At 57.7% G+C, this 23,241-nt stretch overlaps 2 protein-coding genes across 3 annotated transcripts in view; both read right to left on the reverse strand.

Moving 5' to 3' along the window:
* Positions 1–1,116: 1,116 nt before the first annotated feature.
* On the reverse strand, positions 1,117–9,555 carry SLC22A31 (solute carrier family 22 member 31). Of its 2 annotated transcripts, XM_030581773.1 has the most exons (9): positions 9,190–9,555; positions 7,340–7,443; positions 6,997–7,151; positions 5,816–5,984; positions 4,647–4,792; positions 4,283–4,385; positions 3,632–3,846; positions 2,691–2,802; positions 1,117–1,972 (listed from the first exon to the last, which is right to left on the reverse strand). In XM_030581773.1, exons 1-9 carry the CDS (start codon positions 9,553–9,555, stop codon positions 1,555–1,557), a joined length of 1,788 nt encoding a protein of 595 aa, XP_030437633.1. In that variant the 3' UTR covers positions 1,117–1,554. The 2 variants fall into 2 exon arrangements, with proteins under 2 accessions (XP_030437633.1, XP_030437634.1); XM_030581774.1 differs by lacking the exons at positions 3,632–3,846; positions 4,283–4,385.
* Positions 9,556–14,053: 4,498 nt separating this feature from the next.
* Positions 14,054–23,241, reverse strand: part of ANKRD11 (ankyrin repeat domain 11) — a 240,116-nt gene continuing 230,928 nt past the window's right edge. The window contains 4 exon segments of the mRNA XM_030581844.1: positions 14,054–19,189; positions 20,481–20,573; positions 21,868–22,011; positions 22,124–22,222. Coding sequence (XP_030437704.1) covers positions 19,004–19,189; positions 20,481–20,573; positions 21,868–22,011; positions 22,124–22,222 — 522 coding nt within the window. The 3' untranslated portion in view covers positions 14,054–19,003.

Raw genomic sequence — 23,241 nt, forward strand, 5'->3', positions numbered from 1 at the left:
GGGAACAAGCTGCTTCTAACAGCAGAGCCAGTCCAGGGCCCAGGCAGCCCCCCACACGCCAAGGGCTAGGCTTGGCGAAGCCACTTCCTGCAGCTCAGCCCTGCCTCTGCCCATGCGCCTGCCCCAGGAGGGCTCAGGGATGTGAGAACTGCACGGAGACCCACACGCCCAGCTCGACCTGCAATGACTGCTGAGCCAGGCCACAGGGGGAGGCTCCTGCCAGGCCCCCATCCAAAGCCAGGGGAAGCAGGCACCAGCAACAGGGAGAGCGCTACAGCCAGCTTTAACTTTAGCCTGGCTCTCAAGGGGCAGGCTGGGGAGTAGGAGGCAGCCAGAAGCAGGTGCAGGAGAGGGGCAGGGCAGAGGGGAGCAGGAACGTTATGCAGGGAGGTTCAGGGCACTCTTGCAGCAAACATGGAAGGGGCAGAAGCTGGCTGTGCGCCTAGCTCCCAGAGGAACTGAGCTGAGAGAGGGTAGAGAACCCAGTCCTCCAAGGCGGGGGCTCCTGCCGGGGGGGGGGGGCAGGGATCTCAGTGCAGGAAAAGGCTGGCAGGAGCTGTGGATCAGGAGGGAGGTGCAGGGCTGGCAGGGGCAGCCCCTGGAGCAGCTAAGGCCCAGGAAGCCTGGGGAAAGCCACTTCCTGCAGCGGCACCTGGGGGGGTGGGATTGCCCAAGCAAGGCTGGGGGAGGAGCACGGCAGAGGGGGATAGCAGGGGCAAGGGACAGCTGGCCTAGGGCTGGCAGCACCAGGCAAGCAGGAGGGAGCAGGGCAGCAGCCCTGCAGGGAGGGGGCCCCCGGCTGAGCCAGCCCCCCAGGCCCTGCCTGGCTGGGGTGCTCAGGGCAGGGGCAGCCCCAGGCTGGGACCCATGGAGGTGGAGAGCTGTGCCAGGGCCAGGAGGTGACGTTCTTACACAAGTGCCAGGTGAGAATCCCCCCCAACGACATGCCCCAATAAAAAGGCTTGGAGCATGGTACTGACTGGCGCTAAGTGCTGCATAGGCAGGGGGGCAGCTGCCCGTGGAGGGGGAATGAAGTGCTACTCCTGGGCCAAGGGGGCTGCCCAGTGCTAGGCCAGGGCACAGGCCCCCCCAGAGAAAGCAGAACCAGGTCCAAGCTAGAAATAAGGCACATTTTATTGGTGAGCTGCTCACCTGGCCGGGGGCACAGGGACTGGTGTTCCCTGAGCCAGGGGCACCCCCTTCCCAGCCAGGCTCCGTAGGAGGGGGCTGGGGGCACTCTCTCTTCCAGGCCCCACTCCCCGCAGGGCTGGTATGCAGCAGGGGTTGTGGGAGCCCACAAACACCCCAGTGAGGCAGAGGCAGGAGGCTGCACATGGCAGGCTAACAGTCACGCCAGGCCCTCCAGGCGAGAAGGGAGTTGCTGCCCGGAGGAGACGGTCGTGCAGGCTGCGCCGGTGTGATGGGCCCTAGGAGGTACCCCACACAAACGACACCGCCCGCTGGGGGCAGGAGACACCCGCAGCCCAGGGCAGTTAACAGTAGGTGCTGTCCCCCTGCCTGCAGAGCACAGTCCCCACAGACAGCCCAGCCCAGCTAAATCTCCTGCTGGGGGTCACCACCTGGGGTAGGCTCCAGCAGCAGCTGCCTGTCCCGCGGGGGAGTGCGCCGGTGGGAGCTCAGCATCTTCTTGGTGGCAGTGACGAGGTGGGCGTAGTCCTGGGCCTCAGAGGCGTGGCCGGCGCTTTGGGGTGAGAGCAGAGGCAGCTGGTCCCTGCGGCGGGAGGAGCGGAAGAGCGGGGGCCGGCGCTGACTCTCACCGTCATGCAGCGACTCGGGCAGGCCCCTGCCCTTGCTCTCGGGCAGCAGCATGATGCTGAGCACAGAGAGAATGGCGAAGGAGGCAAAGACCACGTGGTGCAGGAAGAAGCCCCGGTTGTTCTGGATGTCCATGATGGGCCCAGCCGCTTTGCCCACGAAGCTGGCAGCCATGATGAGGCCCAACCCCGCGCCCCTGCAGGGGGGAGAGACAGAGCAGGTCCTCACCAAGGGACAGCGCCTCCTCCTGACCAGAGCACAGGGCAAGGGGGTGCCACACCCCAACCTGGCAGTTGGGTGAGCTGGGGCTTTGCCTGACGGGGCAGCGTGGAGGCAGCAGGTGCACCCCAGGAGCTGAGCTGGGCCTGGCCCCTGCCTGGAAAAGCAGCCAAGCACCAAGTGAAGCAGCCACCAGGCCTGGCCGTGTGCTCCCAGCTTTGGGGCATGGGCTGGCTGGGGCAGGAGGACAAAGACACGCCCCACAGGAATCTGCCATGGCATCCGGGCAGCAGTTTAGTTGACTCGGGGGCAGTACATCACAGGGAGAGTTGTGGGGGCAGCCTCCAGGCAGGAGCACTGGATCAGAGTGGGGGAAGTTGGCTCTGGTCCCAAAGGGTCCCCCTGGAATGGGTTCCCTAGGGCGGTGGTGGACAAAGCCCTGGCTGGGATGATTTAGTTGAGGTTGGTCCTGCTCTGAGCAGGGGGTTGGACTAGATGACCTCCTGAGATCCCTTCCAACCTTGATATTCTATGATTCTTGCAACTCAATACCCACCCCTCAGAGAACCTGCTACAGCCTCCCCTGGGAAGCCAGTGCTGCCCCCCTCCCCTTCCGCCTTTCTGGGCCCTGCATTGTGCACTAGCCCATGGCTGCCATGGGCGACGCGGGGATGCAGCGAGGGCCCATCTCCTACCTGACCACGGTGGGAAGGACCTCGCTGGCAAAGAAGATGCTGAGCATGGTGACGGCCTGTGAGTACGCGATGCCCAGGACAGAGAGGATCAGGATGATCCAGTCCAGCAGATCTAGAGTCAGGAGCGAGGGAGCGGAGTGAGCACACGCCACAGTCTGGATAGCTGGGGCCCCTGGTTCAGGTGGGCTCCAGGGCTGGCTCCCCCATGGATTTACAACACAGGGTTTTTAAGCTCTGCCTGGTGAGTGGGGCAGGGAACGTCCCCATGTGCCAGCCCAGGGAGGCCGCCAGCAGCCCACGCCTGGCACCGGCAACTGCTCCCTGGGCAGAGGAGTGGGTATGTCCGTCCAGCCCATTTCTGGATCAGATGCTTTGGGAACTTCCACAGGGAGCTTGAGATGAGGTGGGCATGGCCATGAGTTCAACGACCACAGGCAGCTACCAGGAGAAGCATCCCCCCGCACTGCATCACCTCCACCCCCAGGCAAGGGGCTGAGCACACACCCCAGAACGCCCCCTCTCGAAACAGGGGTCCACCCCTCTCCAGTATCAGGGGTGAGCGGAGCCCCCAGCAGATTCCTTGGCTCTCATCATCCTGGGGGGAGTAACTCCATGGCAGGGGGAAGAGAGGAGGGGGACAAGCCCACAGCAGGAAACCACATGGTTTGGAGTCCCAGGCTCGCAGCATGACCTACCCACTGGCTGGGATGGCTTGCCCTGCCCTCGGGGGGGGGGGGGAGGGCGGGTGCTACCCGGGCTTCAGGGCTTGGGTGAGCAGCTGGGCACAAATGCTTGACTTGTACGCTGGTTCACAGTTACTGGGAGCCCCAGGGAGCTCATGCCTCCCCTTCCCAAGGACTAGTGCCAGCAGAGGGGCAGCCAGCATGCAATGGGAAGAACTGCCAGTCCCCACGGGCTGGCCCAGGCCCCCTGCCCCTTACACTGCGTTAGGGCCAGCAGCAGCAGCGAGGCGATGCCGGTCAGGATGGTGCAGAGCAGCAGGATGGGGCGGCGCCCGACGCGGTTGACCGTGACGCACAGGAAGAGGCAAGCCGCCGCCTCCAGTGCTGCCAGCAGGAAGTAGGAGAAGTGGAACTGGGGGAGGTAGGGAGCCAGGTTGCGTGTGAAGCAGTGCTGGATCCCGCTGCCGATGAACCTGCAGGAGGGCAGGGGGCGTTGTTGACGGGGAGGGCAGCTGAAGCGCGACCTAGCTAGGGCATGCAATGCGAGTTGGGAGGGTCTCAGCCTGGCTGCCAGGTGAGCTCTGCGCCCGTCACTCACCGCCATGCAGCCTGCACAAGCAGCGAGCTCTGCTCAGACTCGGGGCAGTCGGAGCAGGGAGAGGCGGGTTGGAGGGAGGGACAGCAGCAGAACTGTGCTGGGGGGAGCTCAGGGCTGGGAGAGCAGGGGGGCTGTGGATTGAGGGGCATCGGCAGAACTGTGTGCACGGGGAGCCCAACGCTAGAATAGCAGGGGGCTGGGAGCAAGGGGGCGCATGGGGAAGTGCCCAGGAGAGCAAAGGGGGCACGAGGTGGAGCTGGGAGGCCCATGGTCCAGCCATTCCCTGCCCCCCGCGTGCGGTGGGTCCTTACGCTGTGAAGCCGAGGATGAGGCTGTTTTTCCAGATGACTCGGGTGCTGAAGACCTCGCAGAGTGTGTGGTAGCATGGCAGCGGGGCCCCCTCCGACTCCAGCTCTGGGGGCACAACAGCAGCATGGTCAGCACAGCTCCGGGCAGAGCCAGAGGGCGGGACAGAGCCTAGAACAGCTGGGTCCTAGAGCATTAGTGTTTCAGCCAAGAGCGGGTGGATGGGGGGGAAGCTGGGGGGACAGGGAGGAGGAGCAGGTTCGGGGGGGGCAGGGGGATGCCATGTGTGAACAGCACCGGATTCAGCCTGACTTTGACCCTAGGTCAGGCCCCATGGATGCGGTCGGGGCCCTCGGGCCCAGCTCTCACCTGCTAACAGGTGCTCCTGGCTGTAGAATTCGTCCTCCAGGCTCACACCGTTGCCCTCTGCAAGGGCCCGCAGACCCTTCCTGCCCTTCTCCAGCTGCCGCGTGGCCAGCAGCCAGCGGGGCGACTCTGGGAACAGCGACGGGCAGCTGGAGGGAGAGCGTCACCAGGGTCACCACGGGCCCAACCTCAGCACGCGGTCGCACGGAACCCGCTCCCAGGACAGACTGCTCGCCCTGCCAGGCGAGGCAGCCCTGCAGGGAGCCCCCAGGCGAGGGCGACGGTGGCACCCGGAGGCGGAGATGGCACCAATCCAGGCCAGGTTCACTGTGACCCATCACCACCATCTGCCCTGCACAGTCTGGGGTGCACTCAACTCAGGAACCAGACAGGGAACCTGCACCAGCTGCCCCCCAGCGCCTGCAACAGGCTCCTGCCTCCCCGCAACCCTGGGGCCAGCAGTGCATGGACCCAGCTGCTGCTCCTGCCCCCAATGGCCACTCCCTGCCACGGTGCCACTTGAGGAAGTGACATTCTAGCCCCATCCAGGGTTAACAGGCTCCCGCTCTCTCTGCCACCCCCACCCCCACCCGTCCTGCAAGCCCCAGGTCTGATCAGGGCACAAAGCTCAGAACCAACCTGGCAAATAAATTAACCGTGTTTAATCTGCTTGGAGCAAATATTTACCCCCAGCCCCAAGGGCTCCAGGGCACCTTCAGAGGCAGCCGGCGCCGCACTTGAGCTGAAGGGTCTGGGGAGTGTTTGACCCAGCCGCAGTCCCAGAGTCACTGCCAGCCGGTTTCACCATCACCGGGATGTGTGAGCGAGGGAGGAGGCGCAGCCTGTGTTCCCTGTGTGCCGCTCACGCCATGGAGCTGGGGGTAGGTCAGCTCTGGCACAGGGGGCTGTATAGGTCAGGGAGGGGTGGGGCATGATGGAGCACAGTGCCTCAGGGTGGGGCTCCCCGCCAGCCACTCCAGCTCCCCAGCCATCTTCCCACAGGTGTCCAGCAAAGCCAGGCTGGTCCTGCCCACCCCCTGCCCACCTCCCTGCCCCCCCCCGCGCAGCACAGCCAGTCCTTACCCCCAGCAGGTGTCCAGCAAAGCCAGGCTGGCCTTGTCCACCCCCCCGTCCCTGCCCACCCCCCTCCCCGCAGCACAGCCAGTCCTTACCCCCAGCAGGTGGCCAGCACGGCCAGTGTCAGCGTCACGGCACCTTGCAGCAGCCGCCATTGCCGACACAGCACCGCCAAGCCCGGCAGCAGCAGCTCCCCGGCAACCCAGAAGAACCCCGCAACCATGACGACCATCAGCCGGTGGGGAGGGTCGCACAGCTCCAGCCCTGGGGTGGGGAGAAAGGCAACGCTCAGACCGGATCGGGGGTGTAAGACCGAGGGGGAGGGTCGATTCACACTGCATCAGGCTGACACCTGCAAGGCGAGTGCTGGGCAGGGACAGTGGGGCTGGCTCCCTGTGGGGATTGCCGCCCTCTCTGCTCCCAGCCTGGCCTGACTGACGAGGGCAGCTGCAGAGCCAGGCTCCCTCACAGCCCCTGGGTCACCTCTTCAGAGCAACACACAAGCCAGAGCCTCCTGGGGCTGCTGCCCGTCCCTCACTGCAGCCCTTGGCAACGTGGGAGCAAATACAGTCCTGTGCGGCTCAGCTCGCAACGGGCCGACTCCCAAGGTGACCGTGTGCTTTCCCCACACCCTGGGGCTGCAGCAGACACCCCTAGCCTCCCGCTCCCTCCTGGCAGCCACTCCCCGCCAAACAGGAGACCATTAGCCGGAGTCCCAGGGCCAGGTATACTGGTGCTTCAGAGGGACCTAGCTGGGCATCAGAGCGGCTGCCCCGTGAGCCAACAAGGGAGCCACACAGCCCAGGGACCCATCACCCATCTGCCCCTAGGGCTCCAGCCAGGAGCCACCAGGACAATTCCCATCTTGCTCTGAAACCCCCTGCTGCTCAGCTGGAGAATGACAATGCCCACCACATGGAAGGAGAGCGCTGGGGTTACACTGGCAGGTGATCCTGGGACGGGGCAAGGCACGTCACTTCCCAGATCAGACCCAAACTGAGCCCAGCCAGGCTCTCCACTCCCCATTCGGGGGGGAGCTGCAGAGGTAATTACTTAGACTGTCAGCTCTCAGGGGCAGGGACAGTTGGTCTGTTCTGTGTTCGTACAGCACCTAGCACCAGGGGGTACCAGTCCAGGTCTGGGGCTCCAAGGCACGATGGTAATATAAACAACAATACTATAAAAACCAAGGCAAGGGGCCACATGCACAGGGCAATGGGGCTCCGCAGGGCTCTCTCTCCTGGAGCAGGGAAGGGGCCGGACCAAGCAGACTTACTTGCGACGTAGAGGGAGAGGAAGGTGCCAGCCAGCACAGCACCGAGGAGGAGCCGCAGGGACAGCAGCATCATGTAATTCAGTGCCAGCGCCACACCGATGCCCAGGGGAACCGCCAGCACCAGGGAGAACACGAAGGTGGCACGCCGGCCAAACCTAGAGGTGAGAGCCAACGGGCAGCGAGCTGAGCAGGGAGAGAGGCACAGAACAGCCCCCCACCCCAATGCCCCAGGGTGGCACCTATCAGGGTTGGCCACAAACCCAAGGGGCAGGGCTGGTTATGGACAATGCTGTGCCTGGCCAGGGGAGGTCTGTTCTGGGGCCCGTTGTGGCTGGTGCTTTACCTGTCGCAGGCCAAGCCGAGCACAATGCAGCCGCTGAGCCAGCCCAGCAGGTAGGTGGTCTGTTCAAGTGGCACCTTCCAGCGATTTGAGCACACCAAGTCCCACTGCCGGAGGAAGGAAGAGTGAGCCATGAAGTCCCTGATGCTGCCCTGAACGGGCCTAACCCACAGGGGGTGGGCTGAACTGGCATGGTACCGTTCCATAGTTCCAGGCCACTCGGCACATCACATCCACCACTGCAATGCAGCCCCCTCTGGGCTGGACCCCTGCAGCTGTTTAGCAGGCACACTGCTCAGAGGTTTCAGGCAGGAAGCCAGAAGATTCCCAGTCCCAGGTGAAACCCCAGGGGGAGGTTAGAGAAGCAGGATGAGGAATTTAGCCAGGCCACTGACGCGAACACCTTGACTCCTGCAAAACAAGCCTGGACCTTCCTTTGTCCCATACAGAGGGCAGGACCCTCCAGCAGCATGTTGACCCTGGCACCACAGCCCAGTACACCCCCTCCAGCATCCCAGAGCCACCTCCTGCATTGCCCTGAGGTTTCCATCCAGCCACTGATTAGGCCTGACTACACTTAGCTAGCCAGGTCAGACAGGTTCTCTGCCCAAGGCGGGAGAGCTGAGGCAGGACAAGGTGATCTCCACTCTGCCTGCCATCCAAGTCCATCACTAACAGAGACCCACCAAGGGAAGCAGCTGCACCCTGAATGCAGGCACCCCCGGGTGTCAGTACAACTGGCATCTCCTCTCCCCGCACTGCCCAGGGACGGCAGAAAACACCCTGGAATGGAAGCAGCAAACAGGAAAAGGAAGTAACTGCCCGGGACTTGTGACTCTCACCCCCGCCCCAAGGCACTGCTGGAGAAGCAGAGCACGGCCAGGGGGATGGAGCACCCCCTCCAAGCACAGGAAGGCAAGGAGCTCTCACCCAGGGCTGTGCCCATCCACCTGCTCCAAGGCTCAATCTCCTTCCCCTGCACACAGCCCCATGGAGCACATCCGGCCTGAGCAGCAACAGAATCCAGCTCAATCTGCCCCCTGCCCCACCCACAGGCCTCCCAGTGCTGGGACCATCCTCCCAGGGGGAGCGCTAATGAAGGTCCCCAGGGAGTTGGTGTCAGCCTGGGATTCGACCTCCACAGCCCCTGCTCCCACAGCACGGTCAGGGTTAGGGGCAGGGAGGTGCAGGCTTTTCAAGTCACAGCACTTTCTCTAACATCGACACGTCGCCATGGCCCGGCTAGGCAGGCAGGGCTCTTCTCCTGCCCTGTAACTGCCCTCCACACCCAACAACATTTCGCAACAAAACCGCAGCTGGGTTTGGGAATTATGCAAACGCACCAGGAGACAGCAGTTGGGCAGCTCTGCTGGGACCAGGGGCTCTGCAGGGCCAGCGGGGCCACCTGTGGAGGCATCTTTAGCGCCAGCCCCCAGGCAGCCCCACACTTAGCACCAGAGGTTCACGCCTGATCAGGGCTCCTGGGGAAAAGGCCCAAGCTGTCCTGCCTTTTCCCAGCAGGTGCATCTACCGCCCAGGAGCGTCTGCCTGGGGGTCTGCGACAGAGCACTGCTGGAGTCCCAGCGCCCTGCGAGCCCAGCTCAGTGTCCCCCCCACACCCATGGCACTGGGACAGCGCTGCACTAGCCAGGGGGCACAGAGACAGGGGGTGCCAGACAGCAGGGAGCTCACCCCCCACCAAGCCAGCTCGCCGGGACAGCCGGCTCGCCCCCCCGCGCAGAACAGTTCCCTCCCAAGCCGGGACAGCTCCCTCTCCCCCAAGCAGGCTCGCCCCCCTCCGGGACAGCCCCCCCAAACCCAGCTCGGCCCCCCCCGGGGCAGCCCCCACGCACCTGGGTGACGAGGCTGGAGCGCAGCCCGACCGCAGGTACCTCGTAGTCCCAGCCGCGGGTGCAGGGCCCAGTGCGGTTGGGACCCGCGGCGCCGGGCGCGTAGCGATACAGGAGGCAGCGGCTCCAGCCCGCGGGGCCCCGCGGCACCGAGACGTTGAGCAGCGCCCGGCCCGACAGGTTGCGCAGCGCGGGCGGCAGCAGCGCGGGGTCCGGGCGGCAGCGGTGGGCGGGCGGCGCCGCCAGCAGCAGCCCCGCGAAGAAGCCCAGCGCCAACGCCGCGTTGGGGACCCAGGTGGCGGCCGCCAGGAGCCGGGCGCGGCGCCCGAAGCCGCCCGCGGGCCGCAGCAGCCGCGCATCGAACTCCATGGGCCGGGCGGGGCTGGCACCGCCGCGCCGCGCCGGGACACCGGGGCTGGCTCCGCCCCGGGGCGGGACAGGACCGGCTCCCGCCCCCCGCCGGCCGCTCCCGCTCCCACCCCCACCCGGGCCAACCCCGCCCCCCGCGGGGCCGCTCCCACCCGGGCCAACCCTCCCCCCGCCGGCCGCTCCCACCTCCACCGGGCCAACCCCGCCCCCCGCCAGGCCGCTCCCACCTCCACCGGGCCAACCCCACCCCCCGCCAGGCCGCTCCCACCCCCACGGGGGCCAACCCCGGCCTCCGCCCAGCCGAACCCACCCGGCCTAACACCGCCTGCGCCCCCCCCCGCCGTCAGGCCAAACACAACTGGACCAACTGCTCTCCCCCAGCCAGGCCAAACCCCTCCTCCCAGGGGGGGCCGCTCCCGAATTCCCATCCCCTAGGCTGGGTGCTCCCCAGCCCCCCAACGAGGTGCACCCATAGAATCATAGAAGATCGGGTTGGAAGAGACCTCAGGACGTATCAGTCCCACCTTCCATACTGGGCCCAGCCCCCTGCTCTGAAATGGGGGGAGCCCCCCAGCTCAGGGCTGTGCCCAGGCTGCCCTGGGGGTGGCAGAGCCTCGGGTGGCACTGAAATGGGGGCAGCAGGGGGCGTGGTCAGGGCTGAGCCAAATTGAGGAAGGTGAAACTCCCTGGTTTGGTGCTGATAATCCCCTGATAGGGAAGGAGCAGCATAAAGGGCCACGCCCAGCCCTCTGCAAACATCAGCCCTGATAAGGGCCCGGGAGAGACAGCACCAGGGGAGGGGACTGAGGTGGCCCAGGCCTGTCCCAATGGAGAGGGACCCAGGGCTGGCCCAGCAGAGAGCAGCCCCAGCGCCAGCCTGCAGGAGGAGGAGCTTGTGGCTTCCAAATCCTTGGGAGCTGGAGGTTGCCCCTAAGGGGAGTGGGTAATTCCCCTGCCTGCATCCCCCACCCTGACTGGGCCACCCCTCGCCCACAACTTGATAAGCAGAGGGGGATGCTAGGGCAAGCTGGGTGCTGGGGCCAGATTTCTCCCCTCTCCTAGCCCTTCTCCATTAATCCAGGGAGCAAATAGAGTCAGGCTCCAAACCCGCCCAGCCACAGCCCATTAGAACTGGCCAGGGCTTGGTGGAGGCCAGTAATTCCCCATAATGGCTCCATTGAGGTGACATGAACCAGCACTCCTGCCGCCTCTGCTGGCAACCTCTGGGATGTGTCTCAGCCAGGCCAGCTCCGCCAAGCAAGTTGGGTGCCAACTTCCCATTGATTTCTATGGCAGTTCAGCACCTACCTTCCTCTGAGGATCTGGCCCCTAGTGATTCATGGGAATTATATTATTTAGCTTAGAGTCTTCTCAGAGTTACCTTGTGCTCCTCCTGCTCCAGCTGTCTGGCTCCAGCTGTTGTCTGACACTTAGCTTGTAAAGTCCTTGGGGTGGGCCTGTCTTTCTGTACAGCACATAGCACTATTGGGCTGAGACCACTAGGTGCTATTGCAATACCACTAATGAATCTCAGCAGTGCCCCTCATGGCTGGGAGGGGACTGGCCTGCACCCTCAGAGCATTTCCTGCTTTATTCCCTTGCCTGGGGCTCTATGAATCCCAGCATTAAGACACCTCCCGGGGCGTCCCTTCATGTACTGCCTCATCTGTGCAGCTGGAGGCTGGGAACACTGAGATTTGGCTGACACTGTCTAGATGGGGACTCCATTGTACCAGGCACTGCACAAACAATGGAGATTCCCACTACAGAGCTTGCAATCTAAACAGGCTTCCTTAGGTAGCTTGCTTGGTACTCTGGTTAGCTGGGTGCCCTTCACCCCAACATACGTTGGCAGGAGTAGGACCCACCGAAAGGGACTGGTGGGGCCAACTTGTGCATTGCACACTGGCAGTTATGTGCAGAATGAGGCTCACGGTGCCGCTGGCACCTTCTGAGAACAATCATGGCCCTGAATTTCTGGGCTGCAAACAGGCTTTGGACATGTTGTGCCAGGTAAGAGCTTTAAGGTGGGTGCATCCAAGAGCCCAGGCTCAGTGCAGTGCTGCTTGCCGCTTCAGGAAGGGCAGTGAGGGCTCCTGGATGATGAAGGAAGGAAAAGCCCAGAGGGCCCTTGTGTGTGGTTCCTTTGGGCAGAGATAGCCCAGGGCCAGGCACCCAACCTTCGCTGTCCTGGGGAGAAGCTCTGTGCTAAGTGAAAGTCTGCAGGCTGAGGAGCTGAATTGCTCCTTTCACAGCCTTTGAAGCGTTCTGCTCACAGGTGGGTGGGTCTCAGCAGGTTGAGGGGTGTGAGGGGTGCCCAGTGCCCAAGCCCCATGTTGCAGAGGCTGGGTCAGTCAGCACACACAGGTCTTCAGCCTAAGGCTGGGCTTTGGGGCCAATTAATTGGGTGCTACAGGTAGATTGATGCTGAGAGGTTTAAGTAGATCAAATGGGACTTTGCCATAAAAATGCAGCCTGGCACCATTCACCGGATCTAAGCTGCTGAACACCTTGACTAATATCTACATCCGCCCCGCCCCTCCCTTCCCATTCTGCCTTATCTCCTCCCTGCTGTGTTTGCCTTTTCTCTCAGTTCCTTCCCATGACGCTGTTTGTCCTCCCACAATGCAATGCAAGTCTCTTGGTTCTGTGAAAGGTTCTCTCTCCCAGAGCTAGTGGGGAGCTGGGAGCATGACAGAGGGGAAATTCTTGTTCATTATTACGCACCCTGCCAGCCTTTCCTGCAGTGGCACTAGGAGAGTGGCACCAAATCACCTCTCCTGGGACAATGCTGTGGCACTGCACAGGGGAGCGTTACTGAGAGTAAAAAGGCTTTAATGAAAGCACCCGCTTTAAAGAAAGCCTTTACTGCTAACTAGATGGAGTTAGGAATGGCCAAAGAACAGGAATCCCAGGCAGCTCTGGGGGGGTGAGGAGCTGTAACCCTAGCTAAATTTGAGGGTTGGTGGTGCCAAGAACAGAGAAAAAACACAAATTTACATCATGGACCATTTTAATCTAATAATTGTCAAGGGGTTTCATGCTCTAAGACAGTGATTCTTGAACTATTGTACTGGTGACCCCTTTCACACAGCCAGCCTCTGAGTGCGACCCCCCCTTATAAATTAAACACACTTGTTTATATATTTAACACCATTATAAATGCTGGAGGCAAAGTGTGGTTTGGGGTGGAGGCTGGCAGCTCAATACCCTCCATGTAATAACCTCACGGTCCCCTGAGGGGTCCCAATCCCCTGCTCTAAGATGTCTCAGAAGCAGGGTAGGTGAAGGGTTCCCCTTTGCACTGCCAGGATCTGAGCAGGATTAGAAAAGGGCACTGGTAACAAAGACTTGCCAGAGACATCCGGGTTGTGACATCTCAACATTCTGTATCAGTGAAAAAGGCTGAAGGAAATGGGATGATGGTCCAGGTGGGCTGGGGCGTGTCTCTTACTGCACCTGCTCCATCCCACTCCACAAAACACTTGGGAAGGCTCCGCCTAGGAAACTACTAGTTCTTCAAGGCTTTGTCCATGTGGATGCTCCATAAGTGACGTGTACGAGTCACACACAGACCATAAGGTAAGAAACCCCGTTCTGTTTCTGGCTCCCCGCCCCCTCCAGATCCATAGCTACAGACAGGGAGACATGTAGGAATTCACAGGGTCCATGTCCAGCAAGATGGTGGCCTGGTAGGTGCTGAACTTCAGCCTGGCTTCCAGCTGGGCCAGGTGTTGTCGAGCAGGAGGTTCAGGGGGCTTGTGTGGAGCACTGGTGACGCCTAGTGGCCAGTTGGAACTGTGCAACACTGACTCGGCTGTGTGGTTCAGTTGTGTGTCCCCAGCAACCATGACTGGTTCAGCTGCAGCTCCCTGAAGAGGGGGCTGCACTCAAGGAACTCCAGTAGGACACTGCCCCAGCAGGCGGGACCCATGGGTCTTCATCCCAGGCTTGTGTCTTTCCCTGTAGTGGGTTGACTGCACAGACCTTCTGAAAACCTGGAAGAGACAGAGCTGCTGATCAGGACAGCAGTGACTAAGCTGTGGAGGGAGCTAGCTCCTTGTAGGCCTCTGATCAGAATTGTCACTATGGGCCAGATTCAGCACTGGCCTAAGCTGGTGCAACTCCACTGAGAGGGGCTGCTTTTGGCCCTGTGTTTATAGAGACACTAGTTGGGGGGTTATCTGAGGAGATGCAGGCTGTAGCGACAGTAATCCGGCACACCCTTGTTATGGCTCTGGACTTTACCCCCAGGCAAGTGCCCTGTGGAGGGATGATTGTTTGTATTCCAGTAGTACCCAGAGGACCTATTGTGCTGGGAGCTGTACAAACAGAAGGTGTCCCTGCCCCAGACACTGAATGGCTGCCTGTAGCTGAAGCCACCGGGTATTCCTGGAACAGTGAAGCTGAAGGGATGTGAAACAGTAACAGAAAACCCGGCCTCGGGAAGATGAGCTGGCAGAAATTCACAAACAAGCCTTGCTTTTTTTTTTTTTTTTTAATTTATTTACGAACATTATCTTTGAGGGACAACAGCATCTCTCTGGCGCTCATCTCTGTACATGCAACTGTAGAAAATAACATTTGTATTCACTTTGTCTGCAGGAAGTTGTACAGCGAAAGGACAGCAGTGTCACAGCAGAGCAGTGGCATCGGCAGCACCAGCACTGCCAAACAATATGTACACAAACTACATTGTAAAAAAAATGACATTGTTACATTACAGACAACGCAACCTTGCCGCTGTTTTACCCCACATACTACGCAAGTTGGACTAGTACAAACAGAAGGGTGTGAATTGACCTGTGAGCTATTTACATTTATATACAGTCTCATAGAAGCATTACAAGGAGGGAAATTTACACAGTTGAGACTTGACTCCACGGAGCACAGGTGTCAAAGATAATACAATGCTTTTGCTATTGTTGCTTTAAATGGCTGATTAAAGGTCTCTCCATGCTTATACAGATTAATTGATGGTTATTTAAGAAAAGAAAACTGGGCTTGAAATTAATAAAGTGTTATTTGTAGCCATATTCCTGTGTTCTAGAGAAAGAAAAGCATTCCTGTATCCTCCCCACGGAGCAGGAGCATTGGCGGGCCTATCAATTCCCCTCCCCTTGCATGGAAAGCATGTGCTGCAATTTAGCTGGCAATACCAGTGGAGAAAACCAGCCACTGCATCAGGCAAAGCCTAGCCCTGAAAGGAAGAGGAAAGTAGCAAAAGAGCTCAAACACTGGAAACCAAGGACTCAATGTTTAAATTAAAAAACATTCCAAATACATCCAGGGGTGCTACAGATCCTGACCCCCTGTAGGCCATCGATACATTCCACAGCACAGAGCAGCCTCCTCCTTCCTGCACTGTACCAGTCACTCAGCCCAGGACACCCCCCGACAGGTTTGTGCACAGCACAGGCAGAGAGAAAACTCCCGTTGACACACCACAGTGGCACGGCGAGATGGCGCCGAGCACCAATGTTGTACACGGCCAGGAACAGCCTGTCCGTCTCACCATACAGCCTTAGGAAGAGAGCTAGGGATTTCATTTCTTAAGTCACTAACGCAATGTAGTTAGAAGAAATTAGCTGCTGTGACAGATCACTCGCCTCATTAGCTTTGCATGCAACAAGCCTCATTCCTCACTGGGGTAAGCCTTGTGAAGCCAGTGCGGTTACACCAGCCAAGAATCTGGCCCCGTCAGTCTTTCCAACTCTCCAAAACAATCTCAGCATGTGATGCGATGGGATTTGGAATCCCAGCCCCCACCAGGCCGAGGGTGCTAATTCAACAAGTTAGTGGGGAAAATCACCTTACAGGAATGTGCTTCAGCTGGCTTTTCTGAAGCAGCGTGGAGGAAAGTGGTGACCCGGCAGGCTGCAAGGCTGCGTGGTTCCCAGCTCAAGTAATCAGGTCACTCCATAACAGCAGCTGTTTAAAACGCCAGTGGATGACAGAATGAGAATTTGAATGCAGAGTGCTGAGCAAGGGGAAATGCCAATTTGGCAGCTTCTCCGACTCCCTAGGTGCCAGAACTGCTGCCACTGCTGCTCCTCCTCCACTGGGCTTTGGCTTCTCCACTAGCTAAATGTGAGACTGATTCCACTCCGGACTTCCCCCTGCTCGAGCCCTGTCTCTTCCCCTGTACCGTGTTATCTGGGGGAGCAGCCCAGGTCCCAAAGCACCGGGCGAGCCTTGGCTTCAGACGCCACATCTTTGCCATCTAGGCTGCTCACCCCAAAGTGCACAGGAGGGGAAGAGGACAGGGGAGCGGAGCTGGAGGCTCCTACCCGGCTCCCGCAGCAGCTCAGGCCCCAGGAGAGGAGGGGAAGCGGAACAGGAATTTAAATGGTGTCTGGAGTGGACTTTGCCTAGCACATGCACCTGGCAACATCTAAAAACCGCCTCTAAGTGCATGGGTGTCTGTCCATGCCCCCCTCCAGCCCGTCAGGGCATGAGGTGCAGCACACTCCGGGGACACCCCAGCCCCCACTGTGCTAGTGCCCATGTTTCCTGGTCATGGCATGCAGGATTATTTGAGCCAGTGTGTTCCAGCAGTATCCTGCCTGGTCACTTCCACACTGCAGCTGGAAAGAGTCCAGTTGTTGCAGTTGCAAAGGGAGAAAGGCTGGCTGGCCGACATGCCCAGACAGTATGGAGTGAGCTGGCTCATCGGTGGGAGCGAGGACCAGAGGGCATGGAAGAGGCACTTTGCATCTGCCTCCAGCCATGTCCTGTATGTCTGTGCTTGGGTACAAACATTGCCAGCTGCATTAGGTCCAGTCTCCATTATTACTCCACTTACAGCCACATGTTCAACCAATACAACCCTCTCTGGAACTGGCCATGGTGCCACCACCCAGCAATATAGCAGCAGAAATACCCAGCATCCCAGCTGACGTGACAATTTCACTACTCTCCCTATTGACTGCGACTGTCCGAATCCAGCGCTCCAAACCAGACAGTGCAGTGCGCACCCCAGCTGAGCTGGAGCCAGAGGACAATCTTTCCTTAAATACACAACTAGAAACGCCCCCAGGCCCCAGGTTAATTCTGAGCAATCTCCCCCCAGCCTCTCCAGGGACAGCCCCTCCTCGCTGTGGCTGGCTGAGTGGTACCAAAGGAGGTTTTTGAGCACACAACCGAGGAATGCCTCCTGCCGGGCTCTGGGTCCTCAACTAAGAGCTTCTGCTCTCAAGACCAGAGCCAGACAGCTGGCTTCTGCAAGGGTGCAACATCCCCAACACCAGGAACAAGGCCACAGAACAGGGCAGGCTGGAATCTGCACTCCCAGTGCCGTGGTGAAGGTGGCCTCCAGACAGGCTGTGGGATGCAGGGGTGTGTTCCTTCAATCTCTAATTAGTCACCTTCCCAACCTGATCAGCTAGTCTGCACCAAGCACACTTTAGTGCTGACTAACCCAGAACAGCAGCTCATTCCGACTCTCGGAAGCCCTGCTGGCCACACCACAGGAAACGCTCCAGGCGGGTGTGCATCTCCCTGCACAGTGCGCCCCCTGCTGGCCACAGCTAACTGAAGCCTCAGACAAGGGCCAAGAGCGCCACGCGGCCCCAGACGTTTGGACCCTGCTGCAGTGTTGGGCCAATGGAGCTGGATCAAAATCACAGCTAGGCCCCAGCCTGCTCATTAATGCCTGATGCCTGGCGGCGTATCCAGCACACCCTGAAAACCGAGGCAGAAAGGATCCCACAAAAGAAGTGGTGCTGGGTACCCAATGGCTGCAGCTTGCCGTGGCACCAGAGAATCTTTTGGCCCCAGCTCACCCTCACGGTTACCTCCCCAGCTGTGGTGGTTTATTTCCATACATGACAGAGAGAGCAACTGGCTTCCTTCTCCAGCACTCACAATACTAACAGCGCACTAGAATGGCTGCTCACAATGAAGAAATGGCTAAAGGCGCCACCCTACTGCCTTGCCTTCCCTACGCCATGTGGCTCAATCACTGGCTCCCCAGATTACAGCAGCTCAGGATGAGGAAATGGGGAAAATTGTCCCTCTCTCAGCCCAGACGTGCAAGTAACATCTTCTGAATTCCTCTAGGCCCCAAGCTAGCATGTGTCAGGATAGGATTCTCCCTTCTTCCTCCCATCCCCATCACCTCGTTAAATCTGACGCACAGCTTCTGAATCTGTGCAGGGGGGTCTCACTACTCCACTGAACTCAAAAGGGCAGGGGGAAAGGAAAAAACTAGACTGTGTTAAAAGAAGAGGTCAACGCTCGGAGAGCTCCACAGCACGGACTGCAGATCGAGTGAGCCTGCAAGGCCTGAATCCCAGGAGGCGGGGTTGAAATACTGAACACTGCACACCATTTTGGCCCTTAAGTTTTTTCCTTGAGAGGGAAAGTGCTGCCTAGGGTGAACTATACATACAAAGATAATGTTAATTAATTTATTTATTTCTTTACACATAACTGAAAGTGATGTTACAGTACATAAGTTATTTACAACTGTGCAGTAATGTGTTGCAAAATAAATTATCTAGAAGGCAGCAAAAGTACATTGTTAATGTATATAAAAACTGTACAGCATTTATGGGATACAATTTTCTTTATATGAGTATTGGCTCTGTAGTGTTTTCAAGTTATGTTCTCAGAAAGAGAAACAAAATGCCCAAGATTAAAGGAAAAAATATATATAAACCACATGGATTTTACTCCATTAAAAACATGATCGGCAAAGTCCTTGCTCTGCGTCACCATTTTCGCGGTAGACACTCACCGTACTAGTCACGTGTGCATAACGTGCCAGGTGCCTCCTCACTCATCCAAACGTGGTGACGAGCAGCTACTTTATGATGACGCAGAAGGCGTCCGGGGTCCGGAGCTGCAGCCGTTTGCACCTCCAGAACCGCAGCTGGGAAAGCTGGATGCTTCCTTTTAGTTTTGCTTTTAATTTGTGCCGTAACCAGGATGGAACGAGAAATATAAAAAACCCACCGTCTCCTCTGCAGCTTCTCCAAGAGGAGATGTGCAGACAAATGGAAAACAAAGAGCTTGAAATCGCCATGTTCACACGTACATGAACTGCATGGGTGCTGGCCCTGCTCAGCAGCTTCTGCAATACACGTGTCCTTGAACCTTTTCTCCTTCCTGCCTCTGTCAGTCTCTCTCCCCCTTGTCCATTCAGACGCTCACTGCTGTGTGCAGGCTGGCTGCCCTCTGCTGCAGCAACCAGTTTGAAAGGAGATGCGCTCCCCTACTCCGGCTGCCTGGCGTAGCTGTGATCAGTCCAGAAGTGAGGGAGACGTTGTGAAGAAAGTGCAATTATTTTTCTTACTGTTTTGTTTTCTGCCGATAGATGCTTCCTCCTCCTCTGACCAGAGATTCATCAGCAAGTGGTAAGGATGAATGTGAGCTCGAGCATCCGTCCTCGGAGGGCTCCCGCCCTTGCCAGTTTTCAGGGAGAATGTCTCCTAGTTTTGTATTGTCATGCCGGCAAGAGCACAAAGTCATCGTTGACGTCAACCATCGGCACATAGAATGAGGGAACCTCGTTCACGCAGAGGGATTTATGTCCAGCTGGATCCAGCTCCTGAACCTTCAGCTGCCACTCCATTCGCTGCACCGCGTTCAAGGCAGCGGCTTCATGCTGCTGTCGCATTAGCAGGCACGTCTGCACCAGAACCGAACGCCCAGCAGAGACAGGGGTTCATGGGAGAGAAGAGACAAGACAACAATCACTTGACTGTACTGAACAACTGCACTTTGGTGGCAAGACAATGGAGTTTGCAGCTATTGTGTTGGACAGACATTCCCAGCCAGGGACAGGCTCCACAGCGGACACTGGGTGACCTTGTCGGAAGGAAATATACGCTTGGAAAAAAGTCTGTCGAACAGGATTTTGAGAGGGCCCCACTCCTCCAGAGGTGCTGTAAGACCTCGGAACAACAGGCCAGATTAGAACAGTTTTTAGCCCGGGAGGTAGTCAGTGCGAAGTGCTGGTTGAACACAGGCCAAATGCTGCAGCTCGGTTGTCTTTCACCTTTACATGGTGATACAGGCCCAACCAATGTGCAGCACTGCACACTGTGACCTGCAGTCTCCACCTCTGTGTGAAAGATGAAGGAAGCAAGAGAGGAAGGGCTGGCTCACTGGTTAGGGCACTCGCCTGGGACCCGGGTTCAAGTCCCTGCTCTGTCTCTGTGACCTAGGGTAAGTGTCTGTGCCTCAGTTCCTATCTGTGAAATGGGGCAATAGCATTGCTCTGCAGCAAGCTGTGCTGTGAGGATGAATACATTACAGATTGTGTGGAGGCCATGGAACTATCTTGGACAGAAAATCTACCTAAGGGACTTCCAGCTAGCCAGCCAGCCAGGGTGCAGCAGCTGGCTATTGCTTGGCAGACCAAACAGCATGGAAAAGAGGAAACTGTGTGGCCTGAAGCAACACGTACAGGGCTGAGTCAGGAATTCTGCCGCAGCCTTACTCTCTGATTGCTTTCCCATCTGCAGAACAGCAGAGAGCCTGTCCTTGCCTAGCTCACAGCAGGGATTGCTCTCTCCATGGCACTTCCCCATTCCCAGTGTACTGCAAGCTGTGGCATTTAGAACTGCTCACAACGCTGTCTCCCAGGGGCTCCTTGCCCTTAGCAGAGATTTCTGGAAACCACAAATCTCTCAGGTGCCCAGCAGCAGTGACTCATGCTGCCAGGTAGGAGAGCAGGGTTTAGGGCCTTTGCTCTGGGACAGCTGCCTCGGACTCACTGTAGGAATTCCACTGACTGACTGGATCAGCAACCACTGTCACAGGAGAGACTGAAACCCTCCCTCATTTCACCTGTCAAATGCCAATCAGAATATCCCAAGCAGGTTACAGATTAGCAACATCCACTCCTGACTCCTGGAAATGCTGCAAACCCAGTGCACTGGAATCCCCAAGGAACAGCAGGGTCACGCAGCTCTCACCTTCATTCGATCATATTTGTCATCCACATCTTGTAACCAGGAAATAAACTGGCGAGCATTGAAACGATCTCTGACAGATTTGTTTTCATCTCCCTGCACAAGGAACAGCACAAAGCAGAATTACACAGTTAAAACATATCAATAAAATAAATAGCCTATTGGACAGGTGCGAACCCCTCCACTCCCCACACAAACACACCACACTCCTGGAGGAAAGAAGAGTGGTGGGTCTGAAGTAGCCAGAAGTGCACCAGCAGGGAGGAATAATGGGCTATGCAGCTCTGTGCTGCTTTCACAGCATGTTGCTAGAGGTTTCAGCCTGAGTGGTGGATGCTATACACACAAGCTCCCTCCTTGCCTTCCTCACATGGAGCTGGAGCTGAGAATCTGTTCATACTAAACTCATTCAGTTCTTCCTTTGCGAACGGAACACCTGCAGCGCACCGAGTCCTTGAACTTGTGCCCCAGATCATAATGTCTTCTACATGGAGATTTCCATAATGTTTTTTCCTTTTTGTCCTGGGAAATGCTGAGAGGTAAATCAGATGCATGGATCAATATGCTGGATCAGTAATGAATGCCACTATACTGTCTGCAGCACAGGAATCAGCTTCTGCAATGCAGCAGTGTGCTTTCTACAGAGATGACAGCTTTCTGGCAGGTTAGTGGTGCAGCTACAAAGCTTCTGGCCAGCAGGAGGTGCTAATGTAATCGCTCTATCCTACTTCAGCTAATTTTAAATTCTTATGAAGCTGAACAATACTACAGGCTGCTGAAGTCTGACTCATTTTCTATGCTAATCCTTCTCAGCTTTCTCCAGCTCCACACTACGTGGAATCAAAGGAAAAAAGCCCATCTCTGTGGGCTGTGCAGTGCAGTTTTGCTTTTCAAAGCCAGTCTTCTCTAAGAAAGTCATTTCATAGATTTCTGTTCTCTGTGCAAAACAACTGGGGATTGTGGAACAGCTGCACAGAAGGTACCGAAATAAACCTCTCACATGCAGATGGTTCTGCTCACAAGGAGAGGCAGAGGGGGCTTTGCAGCCTGCAGACAGATCAGGGGGCTTTGCCATCTTTAAACAGGCATATAATGCTGGCTCCTGTATGTCATTCACAGACACATTTCTCTCCCCCCCCCCCACCCCCCAGTGGACAGCTGAACTTGTGACTTGGACCCTCTGGCAAACGAGTCAGATTAGTCAACAGCAGCACATGCTGTGAGATCTCCCACATCACACTAGTGTGTAGGGGAAGGGAGTTGTAGATACCTGGGTGGGAAGCATATTAAGGCCTCCTACACCCCTCACTCTGGAAAGCACATCCCACGTGGGCAGCTGCACAAACAGACCTTTGAGACACATTTAACCACTCTTAAGATGGCCACTGACCTGATTTTCTAGAGGCATGTTATAGACCTCGGAGTCCAGCAGCATGGTGCAAGCACTGAAGGGCACTGCCTGGTTAGCAATGGTTCTCGCTGCCCGACAGTGAACTCTTAAGATCTCCTGTTCGCATGAAACAATCAGCTTCTCCTGAGGAAAAAGGAGAAAGTACCCAGTGAGCGATGCATGCCCTTCCTTTCTCACGTGGAGGGAGTTAAGCACCATTCGCCCCCGAAGGAATCCCCCAGCGGCTCTCCGTTACCCGCTCTATGCTGTGCTGGAGTCGCAGCTTCCCCCTCACGGCCTCCTGCTGCTTGAAGAGTTCCTTCAGGGGTTCTGCGAGCGACGGAGGGGGGGCAATCTACAGACACACAGAAAGGCACAAACTGTTACAAATGGGGACACTTGCTGGATTCACGCTGAGCAGCATGGAGCTGGCTTCCTAAGGCTGCTGCTGCTCGCCCTTTGAAATTGCTTTGGAGCTTGCTGTCCCTTCAGGAGTGGGGCCAGCGCTCTCAGCTGCTACACAGGGGCCCGGGCTTTGAGTAGGACCATACAATGATTGCCCTCAGGCTGCTGATGTGTTGCCAGGGGGACGGAGCTGTGCCAGTGTAGTAGTGGAGGAGGCCTTCCCATGCAGATGGGAGGCAAAGGACAATCCCCTACAGCTGGCTGTGACCCGGCAGGGTGGGGGAATGCAGAGCAGGGGAAGAGGTGCTGTACGCAGAGGTGAGCACGGCTCTTGTGGCTGAGGCTTCCATTGCCACATGCTTTAACCACCCACCCCTTCAGGGAGTCACAGAGAGGCTCTGTGAAGCGCTTTGAGGTCACCTGGTGAACAAACGGCATGAGGACATGTGAAGCATGTTGGGCAGCAGAGTCCCTGCTCATGGTGGGCAGCACAGTGAGGCGTGTCCATATTTCAACACAACTTTGGGTTTGCAGTGTGCATAGGACAACACTGATGTAGAGCAGAGTTTGGGCTAGAATCCTAGAGTCTTTTCCTACTCACACTATGGGCTCAATCACCCCCAGAGAACAGAGTGCCTTGTAGACTAGAAAGCTAAGTGGCGGCTATTCTTTGGGACAAACAGGTGTGCTCGCCACCTATAACATGCATGATTTCACAGCAGATAAGATGTGCATCAATTCAGGCACTGATCCTGCAAGAAAATGGATGCTGACAAACTTTTGTGCTGAGTCCTAGTGATTTCAACGGGGTGCCAGGCAGCTCATTGCAGGAGCCGGCCCTCGTTCTCATTCCTCACGTTCCTTGTGGAATATGCTGGAGGAGAGAATTCAATTTCCCATGAAACAGGTAGAGCCCTGCCAAACCTCTCCTGCCAGTTCACTTACTACTAGAACCACAACTTTCAAATG

Source organism: Gopherus evgoodei, chromosome 12, assembly GCF_007399415.2.
Source record: "Gopherus evgoodei ecotype Sinaloan lineage chromosome 12, rGopEvg1_v1.p, whole genome shotgun sequence".
Classification (NCBI taxonomy): domain Eukaryota; kingdom Metazoa; phylum Chordata; order Testudines; family Testudinidae; genus Gopherus; species Gopherus evgoodei.